The sequence below is a fragment of the Musca vetustissima genome, unplaced genomic scaffold, assembly GCF_032173495.1.
Source record: "Musca vetustissima isolate MV318-11 ecotype Yass unplaced genomic scaffold, APGP_CSIRO_Mvet_v1 utg56751, whole genome shotgun sequence".
Classification (NCBI taxonomy): domain Eukaryota; kingdom Metazoa; phylum Arthropoda; class Insecta; order Diptera; family Muscidae; genus Musca; species Musca vetustissima.
The window spans coordinates 78,397-101,335 of NW_026875332.1; the positions used below are offsets into that span (position 1 = coordinate 78,397).

At 37.1% G+C, this 22,939-nt stretch overlaps 6 protein-coding genes across 6 annotated transcripts; 3 read left to right on the forward strand and 3 right to left on the reverse strand.

The window, feature by feature from the left end:
• Window positions 1-9,311: 9,311 nt before the first annotated feature.
• On the reverse strand, window positions 9,312-10,827 carry LOC133337793 (lipase 3-like). Its single transcript, XM_061545996.1, has 3 exons — window positions 10,666-10,827; window positions 9,367-10,452; window positions 9,312-9,323 (listed from the first exon to the last, which is right to left on the reverse strand). Exons 1-3 carry the CDS (start codon window positions 10,825-10,827, stop codon window positions 9,312-9,314), a joined length of 1,260 nt encoding a protein of 419 aa, XP_061401980.1.
• A 2,659-nt stretch (window positions 10,828-13,486) lies between these two features.
• On the forward strand, window positions 13,487-14,775 carry LOC133337794 (lipase 3-like). The gene is made up of 2 exons (XM_061545997.1): window positions 13,487-13,582; window positions 13,651-14,775. Exons 1-2 carry the CDS (start codon window positions 13,487-13,489, stop codon window positions 14,773-14,775), a joined length of 1,221 nt encoding a protein of 406 aa, XP_061401981.1.
• Window positions 14,776-16,055: 1,280 nt separating this feature from the next.
• Window positions 16,056-16,654, forward strand: LOC133337800 (large ribosomal subunit protein mL66-like). The gene is made up of 2 exons (XM_061546004.1): window positions 16,056-16,169; window positions 16,279-16,654. The coding sequence occupies exons 1-2, from the start codon at window positions 16,073-16,075 to the stop codon at window positions 16,647-16,649; spliced, it is 468 nt and encodes a 155-aa protein (XP_061401988.1). The 5' UTR covers window positions 16,056-16,072; the 3' UTR covers window positions 16,650-16,654.
• A 566-nt stretch (window positions 16,655-17,220) lies between these two features.
• On the reverse strand, window positions 17,221-18,823 carry LOC133337795 (zinc finger protein 177-like). Its single transcript, XM_061545998.1, has 3 exons — window positions 18,772-18,823; window positions 18,554-18,717; window positions 17,221-18,489 (listed from the first exon to the last, which is right to left on the reverse strand). The coding sequence occupies exons 1-3, from the start codon at window positions 18,821-18,823 to the stop codon at window positions 17,221-17,223; spliced, it is 1,485 nt and encodes a 494-aa protein (XP_061401982.1).
• A 576-nt stretch (window positions 18,824-19,399) lies between these two features.
• Window positions 19,400-20,492, reverse strand: LOC133337801 (tRNA (adenine(58)-N(1))-methyltransferase catalytic subunit TRMT61A-like). The gene is made up of 3 exons (XM_061546005.1): window positions 19,862-20,492; window positions 19,626-19,795; window positions 19,400-19,564 (listed from the first exon to the last, which is right to left on the reverse strand). Exons 1-3 carry the CDS (start codon window positions 20,487-20,489, stop codon window positions 19,400-19,402), a joined length of 963 nt encoding a protein of 320 aa, XP_061401989.1. The 5' UTR covers window positions 20,490-20,492.
• Window positions 20,493-21,542: 1,050 nt separating this feature from the next.
• LOC133337799 (UMP-CMP kinase-like) lies at window positions 21,543-22,235 on the forward strand. The gene has a single exon (XM_061546003.1). The coding sequence runs from the start codon at window positions 21,645-21,647 to the stop codon at window positions 22,233-22,235; it is 591 nt and encodes a 196-aa protein (XP_061401987.1). The 5' UTR covers window positions 21,543-21,644.
• The last annotated feature ends 704 nt before the right edge of the window (window positions 22,236-22,939 follow it).

Sequence of the window (22,939 nt, forward strand, 5' to 3'; positions counted from 1 at the left end):
AATTTTGTATCGATCTGGCAACTCCTTCAAATAGAAACAGGTGTTCAAAAAAGACGCACCCACAATTTTTTACAATGCAAAAATTAGAAATGAGTGCTTTCATTGTAAACAAATTGTGGATGCGTCTTTTTTGAACATCTCTTTCTATATGAATACATATATACATGCAAATAATAATTTTAATATAAGCGTAGAATCGATTTTTCTTATCTCTGTTATTAATAATTAAATTAATTTGTCAATGTATATTTTAAAATAAAAATACAGTTGTTAGGTGGCGAACTTATTTATGGCATGTTCTCTTACAGCTACAAACTGGTAAAACTAATGTAAAGACCAAGGTTTATTCATAAGGTTAACAGGAAGGCGAATTCATAGTCTTCGTTGCTGTCAAATTTATTATTTGAAGAATAAATAAACAAAAAAAAATTTTTATTCAAACCAAAATATATTTGCACATTACTATCATTACGTTTTCCTGAAAGATGTCATGAGTTTTTATCTTGTTATTTTTGGTATTTCACGATTAAAATGTTGACAGCAAGAGAAGACTAAGCCATGAATTCGCCTGCCTGTTAACCTTATGAATAAACCTTGGTAAAGACTGTTATCAAAAAATAATCTTTCAACTACTTTTAATAAATATAAAGAATAAAAATAAAGAGAATTTCAGGATTGTGTGTTAAGTTGGCTTCTTTTATTGTAAAAGAATAAAGGCGAACGGCGTCCAAATTCAAGTTTGACTGTGATATTCCTTTATATATTGACATTTCTTACGCAGCCAACTTAACATGCCATGTCTGAATCCTTGTATGGGTTTCCCTCTTAATGCCTAAAGTGGGAAACACATATGAGGATGCAGGCCTGGCATAATATTTTCATCATTGTTTAATCATAAATTCGTTCGATAAGGCCAGATGATTTCACCCGAGCTATCAAAATGATTTCAACATAGCGTATACGTCTCGATAAACCTGTTCACAAATCCCGCGGAATATATTTGTCATTTACGCTATGGAATTGGCATTTGAGATCGAATAGATTTCTTTAATGCAATCAATTTATACATAGCGTATATTTTAAATGAAATTCACTGGATTTATGACCAGTATTTACATGACAATTCTATATATTGCAAAACAAATGATGATTCACATATGGCCTGTTCCCGTACTGCAAGAATCTACTATTTTTACTACGATAACAAATTTTCCATTATGATATCGAAGAAAATAGTACAATCTAGTAGATTCTTGCAGTACGGGAACATACTGTTACGTTCTTGGATTTTACTAAATCCCGTGTAGACGTTGTTTTATTTCCCGATACAATTCGTACCAAATAAAACGCGGGTTCTTTCTGATTACGATTATTACAATGATTTTATTCACACAACTTTACTTTGCACTTTACTTTACACGACGGTTTCAATTCGCGATCTGATTCACAACTGACTCACTGCCTTTCCATTCCCTCTATTTATATGAGCCCTGCCTCTCGCTACAGAAGTTTCTAGACGATCTGGTAACACCTAGATCACGAACAATCTACCAATGCAACAAACACATTGAGTAACAATAACAACAACAAACTTGAGTAAACAAACTTACAATAACAACAACACATATACAGGCGAGAGAGTAACAAAGAAAGATGAATTAAGCGATCATCAATGATGACGTTTAACAAGAATTATACGACAATAACAAAATAGAAAATTAAAGAGGAAATGGAAGGATGTAGAAAAATCTATACAGTAGTTGTTGTTGTGAAGTTATTCAAATAAACTGCGTAGTAGAAATTTACGTTACAATTCAAATTCTTAAATTAACGGAATTCATCTAAATTAACTTAAATCTAAATTTATATTCGTAACATTGCCCCCCGCTTAAGCCTGTTCGTCCCGAATAGGCACAGTTCCCGTTCCGTAGGGGGTCAGCCGCTCCAAATGTACAACTTTCATCTTCGACCTGGGACTGTCGCTCCTCTGGATGCGATAAACGACGTCATTTATTTTCGTGACAATCTTGTAGGGTCCTTCCCAGTGCGTTTGCAATTTGGGGCATAGTCCTTTCTTTCGTTGTGGGTTGAACAATAGTACCAGTTGCCCTTCTTGAAACCCATCGGTATTTGCCGCTCGATCGTACCTTGCCTTCATGCGGTTGCTAACCATTTTTATTCGATGTCGGACTGCATCGTGTACTTTACTAAAAGAGTTTTGGCTGTCTTCATCTTGGTTCACATCGTCGTTTGGGGTAGCGCCGAATATCAAATCGCCAGGTAGCTTTAATTCATTTCCGAACAGAACTTTGGCTGGGGTCCGGGATGTGGAATCATGAATGGCCGATCTATAAGCCAATAAAAACTTTGGAATATGCTCATCCCAGTCTCGTTGGCCACTGTCCACCACTTTCCGTAGATGTTCTTCAAGGGTGCGATTGAATCTTTCCACCATGCCATCTGATTGTGGATGTAGGGGCGTCGTTCTGGTTTTCTTAATTCCGTAGGAGTCACACATTTCCTTGAAGATCGCTGATTCAAAATTCCTACCTTGATCGGAATGAACCTCAGATGGAACACCATAGCGACAAATCCAATTTTTGCTGAACACATCCACAATTGTCCTGGCTTCTTGATTTGGGATAGCATAAACCTCCGGCCATTTACTGAAGTAATCCATGACCACTAAGACATACCGGTTCCCAGAGTCGCTTGTGGGGAACGGTCCAGCTACATCCATTGCGATTCTTTCAAAAGGGGCTCCTGAATTATACTGCTGCATGTAGCCTCGACTCTTCCGTGTTGGACCTTTAGCTTTTATGCACCTTTCACAATTGGCGATCCAGTCGGCAATGGATTTTTGACAGCCGACCCAGTAGAATCTCTGCTTTACCTTTTCAGCGGTCTTTGCTATGCCAAGATGTCCTCCACTTGGCCCATCGTGAAACTCCGACAAGACATCTCTTATTTTGGAGTCTGGGACGACGATCAAGTTCCGGTGAGATTTACCGTCCTCACTTTCCCATTTGCGATATAGGCAGCCATCTTTTATAAGTAGACTGTCCCACTGGGCCCAATAGGATTTTAAAAGAGGGCTTTCGGAGGTAATTTCTTTACGACTAGGTCGCTTGCCCGTTTCAATGGCCGAAATTACTTTGCCCAGAATGGGATCTCTTCGTTGTTCCGTCGACCAATCCTCACCCGACTCAAACTGCAATAGTCGGACATCAACGATATTCTCCTTATTCTCAGCCTTTGAGCAATGCCTGCATTCTACCTTGCATGGCCGACGAGACAGGGCATCAGCATTACCGTGTTTTCCGCCTTTTCTGTGCTCGATTCTGAAATCATAACTCTGGAGCCTCTCGATCCAACGGGCTAGTTGACCTTCCGGATTCTTAAACCGCAGCAACCATTGGAGAGCAGCGTGGTCGGTCCTCAGCAGGAAATGCTGGCCATATAGGTATTTGTGGAAGTGTTTAACGCTCTCAAGGGCAGCAAGCAGCTCTCTCCTCGTCACACAGTAATTCCTCTCAGGCTTCGACAATGTCCGGCTGTAGTACCCGATGACTTTTTCCTGTCCGTCGATTTCCTGGGAAAGGACGCCACCGATGCCGCACGCACTTGCGTCTGTGTCCAGAGCAAACTTTCCGCCAGGTATAGGGTATGCCAAAATGGGGGCTCTGCATAGCATGTCTTTGAGTTTACTGAACGCCTCTTCTTGGTCGTTGCCCCACTGGAACCTCTGGCCTTTTTGCGTTAAGCGGTGTAGACAGGCGGCGATGTTGGCAAAATTTGGGACAAATCGACGGTAGTTGGTGCAGAGACCCAGAAAGCTTCGCAGCTCATGGAGATTTCGGGGCTGCGGCCAATCTCTGACGGCTTGAATTTTCTCCTTATCCGTCGATATGCCCTCCGGCGTCACGTGATGCCCCAGGAACTTCACCTCTCGTTGGAAGAGACTGCACTTCTTTGGGTTCAGCCTGAGGCCTGAAGACGAAAGCTGCTGAAGAACATCCTTTAAATTCTTGATGTGTTCGTCGAAGTTGCGTCCCATGACTATGATGTCATCCAGGTATATGAGGCATGACTTCCACTGCAGCCCTTTTAACACACGCTCCATCAGCCTTTCAAATGTAGCCGGGGCGTTGCAGAGTCCGAATGGCATGACATTGAACTGCCAGAGACCCCCATTAACGCCAAACGCTGTTTTCTCCTTATCTTTCTCGGCGATCTCTACTTGCCAGTACCCACTCTGCAGGTCGAGGGTGGAGAACCATGACGTCCCGGCTAATGTGTCCAATGTGTCGTCGATTCTTGGGAGCGGATAGCTGTCTTTCTTGGTGACATCATTTAACTTTCGGTAGTCCACACAAAACCGGGTGCTTCCGTCTTTCTTCTTGACCAAGACCACTGGGGAGCACCATGGACTTGACGATGGTTCTATTACACCACTCTTTTCCATTTCACTTATCAGCTTCTGGACCTCGTCTCTTTTGGCCAGGGGAACACTTCTTGGAGGCTGTTTAATGGGTCGCGCGTCTGCTGTATTGATTTCATGCTTCACCACTGATGTTCTTCCTTGGTGCTCTTTTGTCAACGCAAAGGTAGAGGCATACTTCCATAATAGCTGCTTAGCCTTGTTCCTCTCGGAAGGTGATAATTGGTGTGTCCACTCTTTTATGTAGCCGTCGAGGTGCTTCTTCTCCATGGCTGCTGGCTTTTCGGTGCTAGTTTCCAAATTAACTACAGCTTCAGCTGGTGTGCATTGTCCAACTTCGGAAAATTGGCAAATTTGCTCTTGCTTGTTTGACAGGTTCAAAACTCTAACAGGAATCAATCCGTCCTCGTTGCTTTTCACCAGGGCATTCGCTATTAGGATGTTACTGTATCTGTTTTCTGCTGGTTCCACCACCCACAACTTCTCGGCTCCACAATCTCCATTCATTGGTACCCATATTATTGCTTCGGCACAGGGCGGTATTATCTCTGGATGGTCCGTAGTCAGACGTCTAATGGGTGTACTTTCATCGTAGCCCACGTTTAACGGAATTTCGACGTTAGACCAGGTCATCACACGCTCTTTCATATCCAGATTGATACCGAAGGCAATCATAAAATCTGCGCCTATTATCACTTCGTCTACGATATCGGCAACTATAAAATCGTAATTCACCGATTTATTGGCAATAGTTAGTCTCAGGGTAATCTTGCCGTGTACGGCCGCGGGCTCCCCCGTTGCTGTGCGCAGTCTGACTCCATTAAGTTGCGTTATGTTTCCCTTTACCAGATCTGATCTTATGATGGACTTTGATGCGCCAGTATCTAACGTCAGAACTCGCTTGTCACCATTGATGTACCCAGTTGTTGTTAGGTTGTGGCTTTTCTGTTGTACTATTGCTATGGAGATTGTGGGGCCATCGTCGATGGGAGCCAGTTCATGCCCCGCTGGACTGGCTCGATTTAGTTTAACGGTGACTCATTGGTGGACTGTTGAGCCATTCGTCTACCATCTTTCGTTGGAGGTGGTGACGATGACCTGGATCGTTTGCGCTTAGCTCTGCATTCGCGCGCGATATGACCTGCTTTATCGCAGTTGTAGCATCTAACCCTGGGCTTAGTCATCCCTACTAACTTTGATCGAGTTAACGAGAGATTTGGGTTCGCAACCTTCGGTCTCCAGTTGGCGAATCTTGTGGGTCTGGGGCTTAACAATTATTCTTGCCGTCTCTTGGGCAAGGGCAAACGACACAGTTTCGGCAAACGACGCTTTTGGTGACGCATATGTTGCACATTTAATCTCAGGGTCACGTATGCCATTCACAAAGGTTTCGATTTTCATACGGTCCAGCAATGGGTGATTCTCTCCTGGATACGCCATTAGCACCAAACGTTCCACCTCAGCTGCAAAGTCTTGTAGCGTCTCGTTTGCCCTCTGTACTTTTCCCCTTAGTTCCATAAGGTAGATGTTTTGTTTATGTTCGCCACCGTACTTACGTTCCAGTGCAGCAATAACATCTTCATAGTTGCTTCTAGAAGCGACAGGAATACTCTGTATAACATCCGCAGCACTGCCCTTCAATGCCAGAAGTAGTGCAACCGCTTTGTCGCTGTCGTTCCACGAATTTCTAGAAGCCACTGTCTCGAACTGTAACTTGAAAACATTGAATGACGTAGAGCCGTCGAATACAGGAGGTTTGATTTTTAGTGTGTTATCAGGAGCTCGTACCGGACCACCTTTAATTTCCAGTTCCGACATTTTCTTTTCCAGATTCGTAAACCTGTGGTCGTGGGCCAGAAATTTCTCGTCAACCGACTGCACTTTCCTATCCAACTCTTTTATTTGGACCTCCACGGTTTCCACTCTCCTTCCAATAACTTCTGTAATGTTCTCGAGTTTCTCGTTCATTCTACAGTTCTCTGCCTTGAGTTCATCTAACTTTCTGGAATTCTCTTCGAACATTCGTCTCGTGTTTTCTTCTAACTTTCTGGAATTCTCTTCGCTCCTTCTGGAATTTTCCTCAAACATTTTAGCCAGCATTTCTCTTAAATCGTCACCCCTGGCAGCTACTGACGAGACTTCCCCACCGTTGGACTCGCCCATTTCCGATAAATCCACTTCATCCTTACTGTCAAACTCATATGTATCGATGTTCATACCACGGCGCTCGAACTCATCCAACAGACGTTTTTGGAGTTCAGCCTTGTTGCCAGTAGAGGACAATTCCAATTTATTCAGCTCCTTCTTCAAGTCTTCCACTCGTAGATCCTTAAACTTCATCGTAGTACTATCGTAATCCCACTTCTGACACCAATTGTTACGTTCTTGGATTTTACTAAATCCCGTGTAGACGTTGTTTTATTTCCCGATACAATTCGTACCAAATAAAACGCGGGTTCTTTCTGATTACGATTATTACAATGATTTTATTCACACAACTTTACTTTGCACTTTACTTTACACGACGGTTTCAATTCGCGATCTGATTCACAACTGACTCACTGCCTTTCCATTCCCTCTATTTATATGAGCCCTGCCTCTCGCTACAGAAGTTTCTAGACGATCTGGTAACACCTAGATCACGAACAATCTACCAATGCAACAAACACATTGAGTAACAATAACAACAACAAACTTGAGTAAACAAACTTACAATAACAACAACACATATACAGGCGAGAGAGTAACAAAGAAAGATGAATTAAGCGATCATCAATGATGACGTTTAACAAGAATTATACGACAATAACAAAATAGAAAATTAAAGAGGAAATGGAAGGATGTAGAAAAATCTATACAGTAGTTGTTGTTGTGAAGTTATTCAAATAAACTGCGTAGTAGAAATTTACGTTACAATTCAAATTCTTAAATTAACGGAATTCATCTAAATTAACTTAAATCTAAATTTATATTCGTAACAATACCAATAGACTCAATTATTTGTATTTCAAATTTGATTTGGGCAAATACACAATGCCCAAAAATATGCTTTAGAATATTTTAAATTATGTTGAAATAAAAATGTTGGCCGTATAGGAAATCATTTGATAACATCACCAACAATTTATATGTATTCCGGAACTTAATCCGCTTTGTTGATAAAACAATATAATTTCATTAAACAATCGATAAGACGGTCATAAAACACTTAAAATATATATTGGTTTACAATCAATTATATTGTAGCTCCATAATTACTATAGTTTTTTTATGAAGTCAAAATCATCAAACATAAAAAAATGTTAAATAGAAAAATGTGCGTCTACGAAATTAATTATGAATTGTTCATTTTATGTCATATCAAATAGCAAATATATTTCAACTATAGAACATATGCCAATTTAGACGATCGATAAAGCGCTGCAAATTGATACCAAACAACTAGTACGGTAAATGACAGTTATCTGTACTATCATAATTTGATTTGACAACATGTTTTTATAGTAAAACAATTGATTAGATTTGTGTTCAAGAACGAGCAGAACGCTGATTTTCTTCTAGCAATATTAAAATATATACAAGAACAAAACATATACTGTACATATACTAAATAACAGCTGACTGTCAACATTACATAATTTTGATACTGGTCTAAACAGCTGGCATTTTAAATCTCGATTTAGAAGACATAGTCTAAAGATACCCCAATATAAACAAACTTTTAAGGGTTTGTCGCACGAGCCATCAATGTCATATGTGCATTCATTTTTCTGTTATTTTCTATCACAAATTTATATTCATTTGCCAAACTAACAAAACAGCTGATTTATTTGGTATGAAAATACATACAGAAATAGAGCGATCCCCAAACGGAAAAATTAAATCATTTTAACATACGCAAAATTTCATTTATATTAGCAATATAAATATATATATATACATGATCAAACGAAACTATACATATACTTCATATACTACTTATACTAAACAGCTGACTGTCAACATTACATAATTTTGACACTGGCCTAAACAGCTGGCATTTTAAATCTCGGTTTAGAAGACATAGTCTAAAGATGCCCTAATAGAAAAAAACTTTTAAGGGTTTGTCACACGAGCCATCAATGTCATATGTGCATTCATTTTTTCTGTTATTTTCTATCACAAATTTATATTCATTGGCCAAACTAACAAAACAGCTGATTTATTTCGTATGAAAATACATACAGAAATAGAGCGATCCCCAAACGGAAAAATTACATCATTTTAACATACGCAAAATTTCATATGGGCCATGTACATGTACAGTATTCACATATGTACAATTTGACAGTACATATGACATTGATGGCCCGTGTGACAATGCCTTAACCAAATATGCCACCAGTTGAAAATGTTTAATTTTTTTTTAATTTATAATGAATAGTACAATAATTAAAAACAAAAAATATTGATTGAAATATTGCCACCGAAATTATGAAACCAGTGAAATTTCTATGTAACATTACATAATTTTAATAATTGTCTAAACACCTGGGATTTTATATCTCGATTTAGAAGATATGGTCTAAACACAACCTAATATAAACAAACTATTAGGGCGTATTTACACCGAACGCCTTTTATGACAAAACATCATTTAATCGTCCTTTAAGTTTTCATTTCCTTAGAGCACGTTTAGACTGCTAAACCCACTCGCTCTCAAATGTTAATTCCATAGCGTATAAGTCACCTTAATCATGTCCACAAATCCAATGGATTATATTTGACATATACGCTATGGAATTGACAGTTGAGATCGAGTGAATTGCGTAAATCTAAAACATATTTGGCGTAAATATTCCCTTACATATTTTTAATATATACACTACATTTATTGCACCATCTAGAAATTAGAAATCATATTCATGTTTAAACATATTTCTCACGACTGGTTCATTGACCATTTCCCGCATATTCTTGGCAACAATAAAGTCCAAATGATTAAAGCTTTGTTCAGGTATACGATAATCTCCAGCCAAATTCTTAATTTTCGCCACCAATGTATCAACATCCTTAGCGGTGCAGAAATTATCATTTTCACTCGAATACAAATATGTTGGAGCACGAATATTTTCCAAATCATAATCTGGCGGCGACGACTGGCCGTATATCTTTTGATTTTTCTTTTCACCATAATCCATTTGACAGAAACGTCCAATACTTTGTTCACCCAACTGGATGTAGTGAATCATTTGATTGGTGGATGCACCAGCCGGATGAGTTTCAATCAATTCTTGCATAGCCGTCACGTTGGTATTTTGAAAACCATTACCGGCAAACAATAGCCACATATTGCGACAGAGGAATTTCAAAGCCGGTTCTAAGCCACAAGCTGTATCTGCGGCACGATTGATTAAACGATTGTATGGTAACATTTCCATATTGGCGAAAACTTTATTCCAAATAGTTCCCGGATCACCGACCATAGAGAGAATATTAGTGAAACTTTGCGAAGAGCCGTGTGCAAAGAAGGCACATGGTGCCAACATATGGGCGGATTTAATTTTCTCATTGTATTCCTTGCGTTCAGACATCATGACAAAGTACACCGTGGTACCTTGAGAGTGGCCAGCATAATGGATCTTCGGTTGTCCGGTCTGGTCAATGATATAATCAATCATGGTGGGAACATCAATGCTGCCGATTTCATGCCAATCAAAATACCAGAATTTGGGATTATTAGTTGAAATTGCGACATTTTGACGTGAGTAAATATTACCACGGGCATTACCCAACCATACATCGAAACCAGCATCGGCCAGTAAATAAGCCAAAGCATTGTCAGGACCACCCGCCAACCAAGCATCCGAATTACTGACCATACCATGCTGGAGCAAAACGGCCGGTCGATATGAATCTTTATTTTGTAATTTATTTGAATACGGTATGCGGAATAAGTTTAAAACATAACCATCGGGAGTTGTAACAAAATGTGATTCCGAGGGATAGCCATTAAGACGGACACGTTCATCCTGAAAGTAAGTTTTGAAATGTTAATAATTTTATAAGGGGGAACACATACGAAGATTCAGACCTGGCCTTTTAAAGGGGGAAACACATAAAAAGACTTCAGGATTGGCATGTCAAGTTGGCTTTTTATATTGTAAAAGAATAAAGGAGAATGGCGCCCAAAACTGAGTTTGACTCTGATATTTCTTTATAAATTTACATTTCATACAACTTACCGGCCAAGCCTGAACATCGTTTGTGTTTCCCCCAACTTGTGTACCAGATTTACTTACAGTCTTTATAATATCTCTAAATATCCATGTTGAATCTAAGGAATCCACCAAAGCAAAGCAAACCAAAAATCCAACGGTAATAGTAATATCAATGCGTAACTTCATTGTATAATATTGACCCAACGTTTAGGAAATAACAAACATTTATAGCATTTCACAGTTTAATATTATATGCATTCTAAAAAAAAATGCATAAAATTATAAATATTTCATATTTCGCTAACATCTTATCTATTGCTGTTGTCTTCATAGCCAAATGTGCTGTTAGAAATATAACCAGAGTATGTAGGAAAATATCGCAATTATAAAATTTATGAAACGGTTTATGAAATTTATAATTTCAGATTAAAATAAAAGTTATAAATTTATTGATGATATTTGGTCTGTTCCCGTACTGCAAGGATTTACTATTTTTTACTCCAATAACACTTTTTTCCTTTATGATATCGAAGAAAATGGTAAAATCGAGTAGATTCTTGCAGTACGGGAACAGACCAATTGTCTTTATTATTGTCTTTATCAGACATCGATATATTTGGTCATGAAATGTCAAATTTTGGTAGCAGTTGCAATTTAGTTACTATTGGTATTGATGACATTCACATGTATATATAAGAGCGCGTTTCGACTACTCAATCCACTCGATGTCGAATGTCAATTCCATATTACGTATACGTCACCTTAATCACGTTCACAACAAAATCCGGTTAAATGTAAACGTACTTTTAGCACAATATTTCGAGTAAATTGAAATATTGAATGGCTTTAATTATGCATTCTGCATATCGAGGTAAATTTATTTCGATTTAGCAATTTAGCTAAGATAGTAAACATTCGGGCATGTTCTGGCATGAATTGAAATTTTGAACTGCGACAAAAATAAACGTCGACATGGTACTTTGCAGAAGTAGAGTTGCCATACAATATAAACTGTATTCGATTTTAACATTTTTTCTGTAATTTTTTTGTAATTTCGTTAATTCTAACGATAATTTTATTATTATTTTTTAATATTTTATTATTCGCAACATCAAATATATGTATGAAAAACTCTGTAATATCATTAATTTGTTGACTGATTTAAGGGGAACATTTGGTAACCCTATCTTCTTCGGCCTTACTTCAAATCAGATGTTTGTGCCAAGCAAGAAATTCAGTTGAAGAAAATTCAAGACAAACCTTAGTATCTATTTAAAATTTGTTTTTAATGGCGTTTCATGTTTATTTTGTGATTTTAAAAAATTTATTTGCAATAACAACATATCAATCTATCATCATGTTCCTTTTTTATTTCAAAAAAGATTTTATTTTATATGGAAAAACATAAATACAGCCAACTCTCACTATGAAAATGTAAGTGTAAAGAATACACCTCAAATGGGTGTAAAGTGTGTTACAGAACACCTCGGCGTGTGTTCGATACACTTGTGCCGTTGAAGTGAATGTCAGAACATGCCCGATAAGTTCCGTTCCCGAACCTAAAAGAAATCTACTAATTTTACAAAAGTTAAAGAGAACACAAAACAAAAATGGCGTTCTCTTTGTAAACTTTTTACTCGAAAAATGTGTCCGAGTAAAAATGGTAAACAGGAATGCCAATTCCTGATTGGCTGTTAAGGGGGACACACATACGAGGATTCACGCCTGGCATGTTAAGTTGGCTTTGTATGAAATGCCAATTTATAAAGGAATAACAGATTCAAACTTGAATTTAGACGCCGTTCTCCTTTATTCTTTTACAATAAAAGAAGGCAACTTATGGTGCTTTTACACGATATGTATTTTGACATAATTGACATATTGATTTTGAAGTATTGCCATATAATTTTGACATATTTACTAGATTTGCGTTTCCGAACTTTACTACTACTCTGAGTGTGATTTTGAAAGGCTTCCCTTTTGCTATTAAAAAAGTACTGGGACAGATCAATAATTATCATGATGCAATAATAAGATGATGTATCAAAACAAAAACCTTTGTTTTTGTCTCGACCTTCTGTCAAATTTTCCTTATAATATTTCACATGGTTGGCAGCACTGCACATCGAATTCAAGTAGAAATTGCCCACTTTGACAGTTAATCAAGACATCAGCTGCGTTAAATGGACTACCTATTTATTGTACAATGAATAATTACATAAGTTATACATATAACATTAAACTCCTTGTACATTAGAACTTTTTACCGGGTTAACCTACTTTATGAGGATTTATTTGACATATATGCAATGGAAATGGCAATTGAAACCCACTGGGAAATGGCAATTGAAACCTCGTTAGCATAGTGGGCTTTGACAATTGAATTATATTTATGTCAAATTAATCCTCATTAAGTAGGTTAACCTCGCAAAATGTTCTAATGTAAATGTGTTTTACGTTTTAATTTTTTAAATGTGTATTAATTTGGCTGTTAACACAATTTCAATAATATGCATATACTCAATTCAATCAATAATTTATAATTTTTAGTACACAATATCATAAATTTGAGCACACATTTATCTGACGGACGTGGCGCGTAGTCAGATACAAAGCTATTCATAAATTATATATACACCCCTTGAGTGTGATTCAAGTCCATAGCATGAAATAGTATTTTTAATTTAAAAATATATATCAGTAGAGCACTTGACGATAAGAAGACATGAAAATTCTCATGGTTTTTTTCTGTCTAACAGGTGTAAGAAAATATTATCAGAAGCTAATATATAAATAGATGACATGTCTTTTGGGGTAATCACAGTAGATTTTTGGTTAGCCGACAATGAAGATTATATGCATTGTTTTCATTGGGCTTTTGGTCGGAGCCTCGGCCGCCTCAATTGATCCAACATGCATGTTAAAGGATATAATTAAATCGGTAAGATTGAATTTAAGAAGGAGTTGTTTTCCTTACAAATTGAAAATTTTAATTGTTTATTTACATAGGACGAACGCATTAGTCGTAATGGTTACCCATCGGAATCCCATTTTGTCACAACTCCTGATGGCTATGTTTTGAACTTATTCCGTATACCCTATTCGAATAAATTGCAAAACAAGGATTCGTATCGCCCGGCCGTTCTGCTGCAACATGGTCTATTCAGTAATTCCGATTGTTGGTTATCTGGTGGCCCCGACAATGCTTTGGCTTATTTGTTGGCCGATGCCGGGTTCGATGTATGGCTAGGAAATGCTCGTGGCAACATTTATTCCCGCCAAAACACTATTATTTCCATAAATAGTCCAAAATTCTGGCATTTTGATTGGCATGAAATCGGTACAATTGATATCCCTACCATGATTGATTACATCCTTGAACAGACCGGACAATCGAAGATCCATTATGCTGGCCACTCTCAAGGTACCACGGTGTACTTTGTCATGATGTCCGAACGCAAAGAATACAATGAGAAAATTAAGTCAGCTCACATGTTGGCTCCATGCGCCTTCTTTGGACATGGCACTTCATTTGTGTACAAAATTTTCCCTCCCTTGGTCGGTACTCCCGGTGGTATATGGAATCAAGTGTTTGCCGATATGGAATTGATGCCACAAAATAATTTAATGAATCGTGCTGGGGATACTGCTTGTGGTTTAGAGCCTTCCTTGAAGTTCTTGTGCAATCACCTGTGGATACTGTTTGCCGGTGATGGTTATCAAAATACCAATTTGACAGCTCTGCAAGAATTAATTGAAACGCATCCTGGTGGTTCATCCAGTAATCAAGGTATTCATTTTATGCAATTGTATCAACATAATGTTGGTCGTTTCTGTCAAATGGATTATGGTGAAAAGAAAAATCAAAAGATTTATGGCCAACCCACCCCACCGGATTATAATTTGGATAATATTGTGGCGCCCACATATTTGTATTCTAGCTATAATGATGGCCTTTGCGATTCCAAAGATGTTGATACATTAGTTTCGAACTTTAAGAATTTGGCTGGAGATTATCGTGTACCCGAAAAATCTTTCAATCATCTGGACTTTATTGTCGCCAAGAATATGCGGGAATTGGTGAATGAACCGGTTATGAGAAATATTCTTAAGCATGAAGAAGATTTGTATTGAATTTTGACAATAAAGTTAATGAGGCAATGAATTATTAATATTTTTTGTTTATTTTTTAATATTTAACAGTGACTCATCATTATATCATTTCAAGAGATCGTCGATTCGATTTCAAATGTCATATCCCTAGCGTATATGTCACTTTAATCATGAACAGGATTAAATCCAGAGGATTATATTTGACGTATGCGCTATGTAATTGACATTTGAGATCGAGTGGATTTCATAAATCTAAACGCACTTTAATACTAGTCTAAACAGATAGGTGTTCTGTTCCAGAAACTCCTACAATGTTCTATTCAATTTTCCATTTATAAAGTTCGATAGTTTTAATCCTTTTGGAGTAAGGGAACAGGCAAAGGATTTTATTAAGAAACCAAGACTAATCGCGCATTGAGATGGTGGATTTTTGTATGGTTTATTTTACATTGAACGTGCTTTGTAATAGATCAAAATTTAATCGTCCTCAATGAGGATTTATTTGATATTTATGCAATGTAAATAACAATTTAAATCAGGGATGCACGCCCTTGCACTCTAGCGGTCAGCTCAACTCACACGGATTCTTACGCTCATTTGTTTAGTCGTTGTTGAGACTTCAACAAGTAAGCGCCCCACACACGTCAAACATGTACGTTTGGTCGGTGTGAAGCTGATAGGCCACAAATGAATCAACAAAACTTTGGCTTTTAAAAAATGATAGTGACGACGCAAAAAAGACCGATCAATTTTATTTATTTTAATTTTTTTTAAATTTAATTCACACCGATGGAAAACACATGTTTAACGTGTGTGGCCCGCTTTAACTTTGTGTGCTAGTCTCACACATACATTTACAAATTGCCATCCTCTCACCGTGTGCATCACTGATTTAAATCCACTTGATTTACTAAATACAGTTAAATGTATATGTACTATACTATGCGAATGCTGTATGTGAAAGTGATGTGAAAAAGTCGTCAAGGTAGAGATGTTGTAATGAAGATATATACATCTATTACAGTGTGAATCTCTTTGTCAGCATCTATTTGGCGTACATTTTCATACAATACACGTCAAAATATATCATGATAAGGAGATTCTGATATTGGTATATTTAAACAGAGCTTTAAATTCCACTTCTCTACTCAACTGTACAGTACTAATTAATTGACATGTGGCAACATTATCAACATCAGCTGGACTATGTTCAAATAGTTCCATTTAGTGAATATCTCCTCTATTGAACTCGTTTATTCGGCAACAAATTACCAAAGGCTTTCCATAAATAAATTTATAAAAGAGAAATATAACAGAAATGTCCTTATTTGTACGACTAACCACGAACACAATTCGAAACAATGTTGTGTCCATTAGAAACATAACAACAACAATGACCAATAAAGTTAAAGAAAGTAAGTTTGTCATAAAGAGGAATCTCAACAGTTGTGCACCGAGTAGTTTCATAACCTTTAAAACAATTACAATAACATAATTTTTTACAAAAAAATCTGTTTTTTTTAGTACAGCAACGCCAAGAAAACAATTCGCTTATTATTGAAGCTGTAACCAAACCCTCACCTCGTGCTGATAATATGCTTAAAGAAGCCTGCACCGCGAAATTTTGTCCCGAATGTACATTGGGTTTAGATTTGAAACACACTGATGTTTTGATTCTGTCACAGTATGTCCGATCGGATGGCTGTATGCTGCCGAAACGTATTACCGGTCTTTGCTATCGCCAGCAAAAGAAAATTGGCACATTGGTTACAATGGCTCAGAAGGCTGGTCTTATGCCCAATCTAACACCGGCCAATAGCAAAAAGGATCCCAAGAAACGTTTCGGTTGGAAAAAGTTTAACAAATATTTCAATGAAAAAACAATTAAATATTGAGATGGAAAAAATAGTTAATTAATTTTTGTTAATATAAAAATACGATATTGTTGAAATAGAAGTATACAGAAAATGTTTCGTATTTCAATGGGAGTGAAGCTAGTTAAAAATTTCGATTTGTCCGGCGTTAAATTGGTAAGTAATGTAACATAAAACAATTCTAAAAAGAGAGTCTATAAATACTTCCCTACAACTTTCGGTCCCTTTTTGTTGTAATATAGCTAAGTAGGGCTTTGCTAATTTTAAGAATATTCATTAGATATCCAGTAGAGTCAACAATGATCTGTTTATTTTCCCCCCTTCATTAAAATGCTCAGTTGAACAATTTTTTTTTTATTCAATACTTCTTAAGCTTTATTGAGAGATTCTTCTCCTTTAGAGAAAAATGTATAATGCGAATTTTAATATATTAAAAGTCTTTAATACTTAGTATGACATTTTAATACACATACAATAATTCTATATATAGGTTTTTATACGCGTAGATTGTAAATTAATTACAATAATAATATTTAAAAAATAATAATACACACAATTCATGGGCGCCGCCATCCTCCAACCCCATTGCAATTTAGAAAAAATTATGATTCATCAGTAAATTGGCATCGGACGTTTTTGTGGCCTTCTCCAGACCATGTATACGTTGCATATGCATTCTCAGTGTTGACCTTTGACTAAATGCTTTCGAACAATGTGTACATTTGAAGGGCGTTGGATCCTGATGGGTCAACATATGCTCCTGGCATGCTGTCTGTTGACGATATGCCTTACCACACAGCTGACAACGGAATGGCTGTTCTTTGGTGTGGGTTCGCTCATGATTGATCAAGTGTATCTTCTGATGGAATGCCTTTGTACAGAAGGAACAGGAAAACCGTTTTTCACCATGTTGCCGGACATGATATTGGAAACGCATCTGAGTGTAATTTTCAAATTGTTGATTACAAATGTGACAAGTGTAGGTCGACTTCAAATGGAAATTCTTAACGTGTCGCTGCAAATGTAATTGACTGCGGAAATATTTTCCACACTCCTCACATTGTGTGGAATCGGGACGATTGTGTTTGAGTTTATGTTGGGCAAGCATAAATGTCGATTTAAAGGTGCTTGTGCAAATATCACACTCAAATGGTTTTTCTTGTGGATGAAAACGCATTATATGGGTCTTCAGTTGCTGGCGACTTGCGCAAGCCTGATGACATATTTTACATGTAAGCCGAGGATTAAAGGTTTTCGGCTTTTTCTGTTTCATTTTGTAGCTTTGCAGTGACTCATCTTCATCGTCCGATGACATAGAATCATCCGATTGCTCTTCATCCGAAGTGGGCGTCGACGATTCCTCTTCATCTGAGGAATTAGGATGAGATCTAATTTTATAATCAATTTGATGAGGTTCTTGGATAATTTCCGATTCCGGTTTTATCACCTCCATTGTTTCCATATCAATGGGTTCGGTTTTAATCTCCTCAAACAATGGAGGTGGTGTACCAATCGAAGAAGATGTATCGAGACATCCAGCCATCTCCACCAAACGTGGACTTAGACGCAGTCTAGGGCTACTGAAAGGTGATCCGGCTACATCATTGCCGTTGTATTTGCAATTAACAGATCTATCAACATCCTTATTGTTTAGCACGGAATCCGGGGCAATTTCATTGTCCACGCTTGGTATCTCCGATTTAGGTGTAAGCTTTCCAGCATCCAACACTTCGTAGTCCAAAAAATAACTTTGTAATATTTTCTGACTATCAAGACATTCTTCGCGAAACGAATGGACCTGCTTGAATCTCTGAAAACATTCTTCGCATATCTGTTGCGGCATACCATCCATGGCATTGATCTGAAACAAAAGTTAAATAAAATAGAATAGATGGAACTGGGAATAGTATACGATTTGCATGTACATTCAATTTCCATATTAGAAAATCTTCAAAGATGTCTTTGATATCATCATTAGGCTCATAATAAACGTCATTCGCTGCTGCTGCTGCACCATCACAATTTTCACTATCACCGCCACCACTGTCTTCGATATTGTTGCTGCAGCTGCTGTTCGTTTTTTGTTTCTCTTGGAATATTTTATAAAATTTCACATTTTCACTAAAGAAACGACTACAACAACGACAAGTGGTATGTAGGAACAGTTTTTTATCGAAACAGAAATCAAAAGCCATTGTTAAATTGCAATATTTTCCCTTTTATTCGGAGTTCGATTTTCTGTATGTTGTGCGTAAAGCTTAGGGATAAGTAAAGTTCAATTGAAAGATTCACTAAAGTGAACTTACGAACTCTTACACAATCCACTGTAAAATGATTACTCAATTACACTATTCACTGTAAAAGATTATCTAAGGCAACGACGACGGCGGTAGTAAAAAAGAATTTTGATTAATGGGGTTCCAAGACCCGTAATCTACGAGAATATAAAGGGAAACAAATGAAACGTCATGTTGCATAAAAAATGTTCATTACAAATAAATGTCCATGCCCCTTTGAAGGATAACATGAAATTTCTCAACACAGTAAGTTCCTTTGTAGGTCAGTATTTCCAAAATACACAAACTATTTATCTCTACCCTTAAAAGACGACCAGAGTTTAAAAATATTTGTTAATTTTAAAATGCATTCCATTCTCTCACAAACCGAAATAACATAATAGATTAAAAAGATTACTATTTATTTGTATATGCTACAAATGTATCATTTTAATTCCATTGAGAATAATTAACATTATAAATACAATTAAAAAATTATCTTGCAAATGCAGGTTGTAAAGTGGCAAATGTTAAAAATCCTGTATGACCTGGTTGTGTGGGTGGGGCTGATGATGTTAAGACTTTTATTGTCTCTTTTGGTTGTTTTGCCGCTGCAGTCACATCCTTTTGATTTGTGTCTTCTTCAGTTGGATTTGTTTTCTGCAAAGAAAGTAGTAAAATTACATGGGGAATAGGGCAACATTTCGAATAAAGATTTTACCTTTGTTTTAACAAAATCCAAATTAATTACAGGAAAGGTTTTCGTCTTTACAATATCCTCTTGCTGTAGAATTTCAAATGATTGAATTTCTGTAAAACCAAGATCCTGCAATGCCACACAACAACGTTGTGACTGTTCAATACAGGGAGAAAATGAGCAGAAGCGTCCACCTTTTTTGTTAAATAGAAATTGTTTTTAATTAAATAGTTTAATACTTGTCATAAAATATTATTTACCGCTTTCCTTTAGTGCTTTATAGGCATGTGGCACTGCTAGCTGCGGTGCTGGCAAATCCAAAAATACTGCATCCGCTTTACCATTCAGCTCTTCGCCAAAACCATTCTCACAGACATCTCTGTGATAAACGGTCACAAAATCGCCCAGACCATGGTGCTGAAATTCCTCTCGTGCCTGATTAGCTCTGGCTTCGTGAAAATCAAATGTATGCAGATGACCATGTGGCTTAACAGCCCTCAAAAAGTAATGTGACAATGATCCAGACCCTGTACCCGATTCAATAACAATCGATCCCGGTCGTATTTCAAGTTGATGCAATATCATACTAATATCGGGCGTATAGATAATTTGCGTTCGGTGGGGCAATGTCTGTGTCCATAATTCCGGATTGGGTTGCAAAACATAGGCATATCCTTTGGATAACTCCACACGACTACCATATTTCACACCGATTATATTTCGCACCTTCAATGCTCCAAATGAAGTTTGAAATATATGTTCAATTGTTTCGCCTTTTTTATTTACTATGGTTGGTGTCGCTTCGATGACGTGCATCGAATTGACACTAATGTAAAGGATGACAGTATCTCCTTCGTCTATAACATCTTTGGGTTTCAGGAAACTCATTTTATAAAATACTCTCTCTTTCAGATATTGTGCGGCAAAAGTTAAACAAAAAATATCAACAAATCTCACGTGTATTTAGAGATGACAAACTATCGATTTGATTATCGGTATATTTTGAGGAAATTTCGATAAACACATTGCTTATTTTATTATCAATATGGCAACATTTTAACAGCATCCCAATGCACAGTGAATGCGTAATCTCACGAAGAAGAAGCTTCTGCGTTTCTCATTTAGCGGTGTTTTACACTGTTCGTCATGGACATTCGTCATGAGAGTTTTCTCTCTCTCATTGGTAAATTGGGAATAGAGTTGGAAAACATTGCCACAGGTAGGAGCAACAAAGTACCTAACATTTTACTTCAAATGATAAAAAATCATAATTATCGAGAAATATTGGCCAATATTTATACCAGTTATTTTCATATATAATATATTCGTATGTTCCCGTACTGCAAGAATCTACTCGATTTTACTATTTTATTTATTTATTCCATTCAATAATACATGAGCCTCCAAGGCCAAAAATAGTACCAACAATGACATAATGTCCTAATAACTAATACATAAATATCAAAAAAATACTTAGTTATATTTTCTTCGATATCATAAAGGAAAATTCGTTACTGTAGTAAAAAGTTGTAGATTCTTGCAGTACAGGAACAGACCATATGTTATAATTTAAACGTAAATGTATTCACGAATAATAAAAAAGTCTACTTTTTGTTTTGGTACGTTTATGTAAATTCGTACCTTTTGTGAAACGGTTGTTACAAAATTAATTACTCTCATTTACCAATGATAGAGAAAAAGCTCTCATGACGAATGTCCATGACCAACAGTGTATAACCCCACTTAGACTTTTTAATACAAAAAGTCGATTAATCGAAAGTCCATTTACTTGTCCCTACTCACGAAGAAGAAGCATAGTAATAGCCAATTATTTAATTTACAGCCGATAGATAGGAAAGAGGTAATTTTGAAACATATATACACAAATTAGTATATACGTATCATCCTCGTGCTCTTTCACCCTTGATGTTTAAACTTCTCACAAGGTCGTGCAATTTACTACTAGCCCCAACCAAACATTCCACCTGCGCTACAGCTAACCTCTATAGTACAATTTCGGCTGCTGCACTAACAAGATTAAAAATGTCGGAAGAAAAACCAAAAATTGTTTTTGTCTTGGGTGGTCCAGGTGCTGGTAAGGGTACACAATGTTCAAAAATTGTCGAACGTTTCGATTTCGTCCATCTATCGGCTGGTGATTTGTTGAGAGAAGAACGTGCCCGTGAAGGTTCCGAGGTTGGAGCATTGATTGAAGACTACATACGTAATGGAAAGATTGTACCGGTAGAGGTGACGTGTTCGCTTTTAGAGGCGGCAATGAAAAAATCCGACAAAAACAAGTTCCTTATTGACGGTTTTCCCCGCAATCAAGACAATTTGGACGGTTGGAATCGTCAAATGTCCGACAAGGTGGATTTCCAGTTTGTATTGTTCTTCAATTGCTCTGAAGAGATTTGCGTTGATCGCTGTCTGAGCCGAGGAAAAAGTGGTTCCGGTCGTTCGGATGACAATATGGAAAGTTTGAAGAAACGCATCCAGACGTACAACAATGATTCTCTACCCATTATTAAGCATTTCGAAGAACTCGGCAAGGTTAAACAAATTGATGCCAGTCCTTCGTCGGATGAGGTGTTCTCTAAGGTGGAGGAAGTGTTTGTTCAAAGTGGTTTCTAAATAAATTGAATTGCATGATATTGTATATCTATTAAATTATTGCCGATTTGCTTAGATGATATTTTTTTCTTTGTGTCCTTGTAATATTAAATAATGTTAGTTAAAATCGTGGTTGGAAAACGATAACAAATAGGAAATGTTCACCGTCGAATGGAATTTTATTGTGGTTTTAAAGTAATAAATGTAATTGCTAAGCTCAATGCTATAATATAAAATATTGAATTTAAGTGCTTTTTAATTGTTGCCAGATGTGTTGAGAGAGGAGTGGAGGTGGTACAAAGAAAAACTCGTGTTGAAGTTGCCTTATATTTAGCTTTCATTTTACATTACATGCTCTGATGGGGTGATATCAGATTGATAAGATACACAAAAAGATAACTATATAAAAAATACAAATAAAAAAATAAGGACCAAAATATATATTTTAGTCCCGTCTCAATTTATCCAAACGGGCCTGTAAGTCGGCATCTGCATCGGACATGGGTGTTGAGCCGCCACTACCGCCTGTAGCTCCACCATTACCACCTGAACTGGTTGTGCCACCGGTTGCACCGGCGGCTATAGCTGTGGGTGTAGTTTTGCTGCCGCCGGCAATGGACAATGAACCAGAAGCGGTGGGTAAATCGCCTAGCTGTTCGCCCAATTGCAAGCCCAGCTCGTCCAATACAACAGCATCGGTCTCCTCTTCACTGCATCATCCATGG

Excerpts from the sequence above, each read along its gene's own strand:
- LOC133337795 (XM_061545998.1), bottom strand. The coding sequence starts at position 18,823 with ATGGCTTTTGATTTCTGTTTCGATAAAAAACTGTTCCTACATACCACT. Across the intron at positions 18,718-18,771 it reads GTTCCTACATACCACTTGTC|AGAAACAAAAAACGAACAGC; the intron begins GTTGTTGTAGTC and ends AAATATTCCAAG. Across the intron at positions 18,490-18,553 it reads TTCTAATATGGAAATTGAAT|ATCAATGCCATGGATGGTAT; the intron begins GTACATGCAAAT and ends CTTTTGTTTCAG.
- LOC133337799 (XM_061546003.1), top strand. The coding sequence starts at position 21,645 with ATGTCGGAAGAAAAACCAAAAATTGTTTTTGTCTTGGGTGGTCCAGGT.
- LOC133337794 (XM_061545997.1), top strand. The coding sequence starts at position 13,487 with ATGAAGATTATATGCATTGTTTTCATTGGGCTTTTGGTCGGAGCCTCG. Across the intron at positions 13,583-13,650 it reads TAAAGGATATAATTAAATCG|GACGAACGCATTAGTCGTAA; the intron begins GTAAGATTGAAT and ends TTATTTACATAG.
- LOC133337793 (XM_061545996.1), bottom strand. The coding sequence starts at position 10,827 with ATGAAGTTACGCATTGATATTACTATTACCGTTGGATTTTTGGTTTGC. Across the intron at positions 10,453-10,665 it reads ACGATGTTCAGGCTTGGCCG|GATGAACGTGTCCGTCTTAA; the intron begins GTAAGTTGTATG and ends ACTTACTTTCAG.
- LOC133337800 (XM_061546004.1), top strand. The coding sequence starts at position 16,073 with ATGTCCTTATTTGTACGACTAACCACGAACACAATTCGAAACAATGTT. Across the intron at positions 16,170-16,278 it reads GACCAATAAAGTTAAAGAAA|TACAGCAACGCCAAGAAAAC; the intron begins GTAAGTTTGTCA and ends TGTTTTTTTTAG.
- LOC133337801 (XM_061546005.1), bottom strand. The coding sequence starts at position 20,489 with ATGAGTTTCCTGAAACCCAAAGATGTTATAGACGAAGGAGATACTGTC. Across the intron at positions 19,796-19,861 it reads TAAAGCACTAAAGGAAAGCG|GTGGACGCTTCTGCTCATTT; the intron begins GTAAATAATATT and ends TTAACAAAAAAG. Across the intron at positions 19,565-19,625 it reads TGGATTTTGTTAAAACAAAG|AAAACAAATCCAACTGAAGA; the intron begins GTAAAATCTTTA and ends CTTTCTTTGCAG.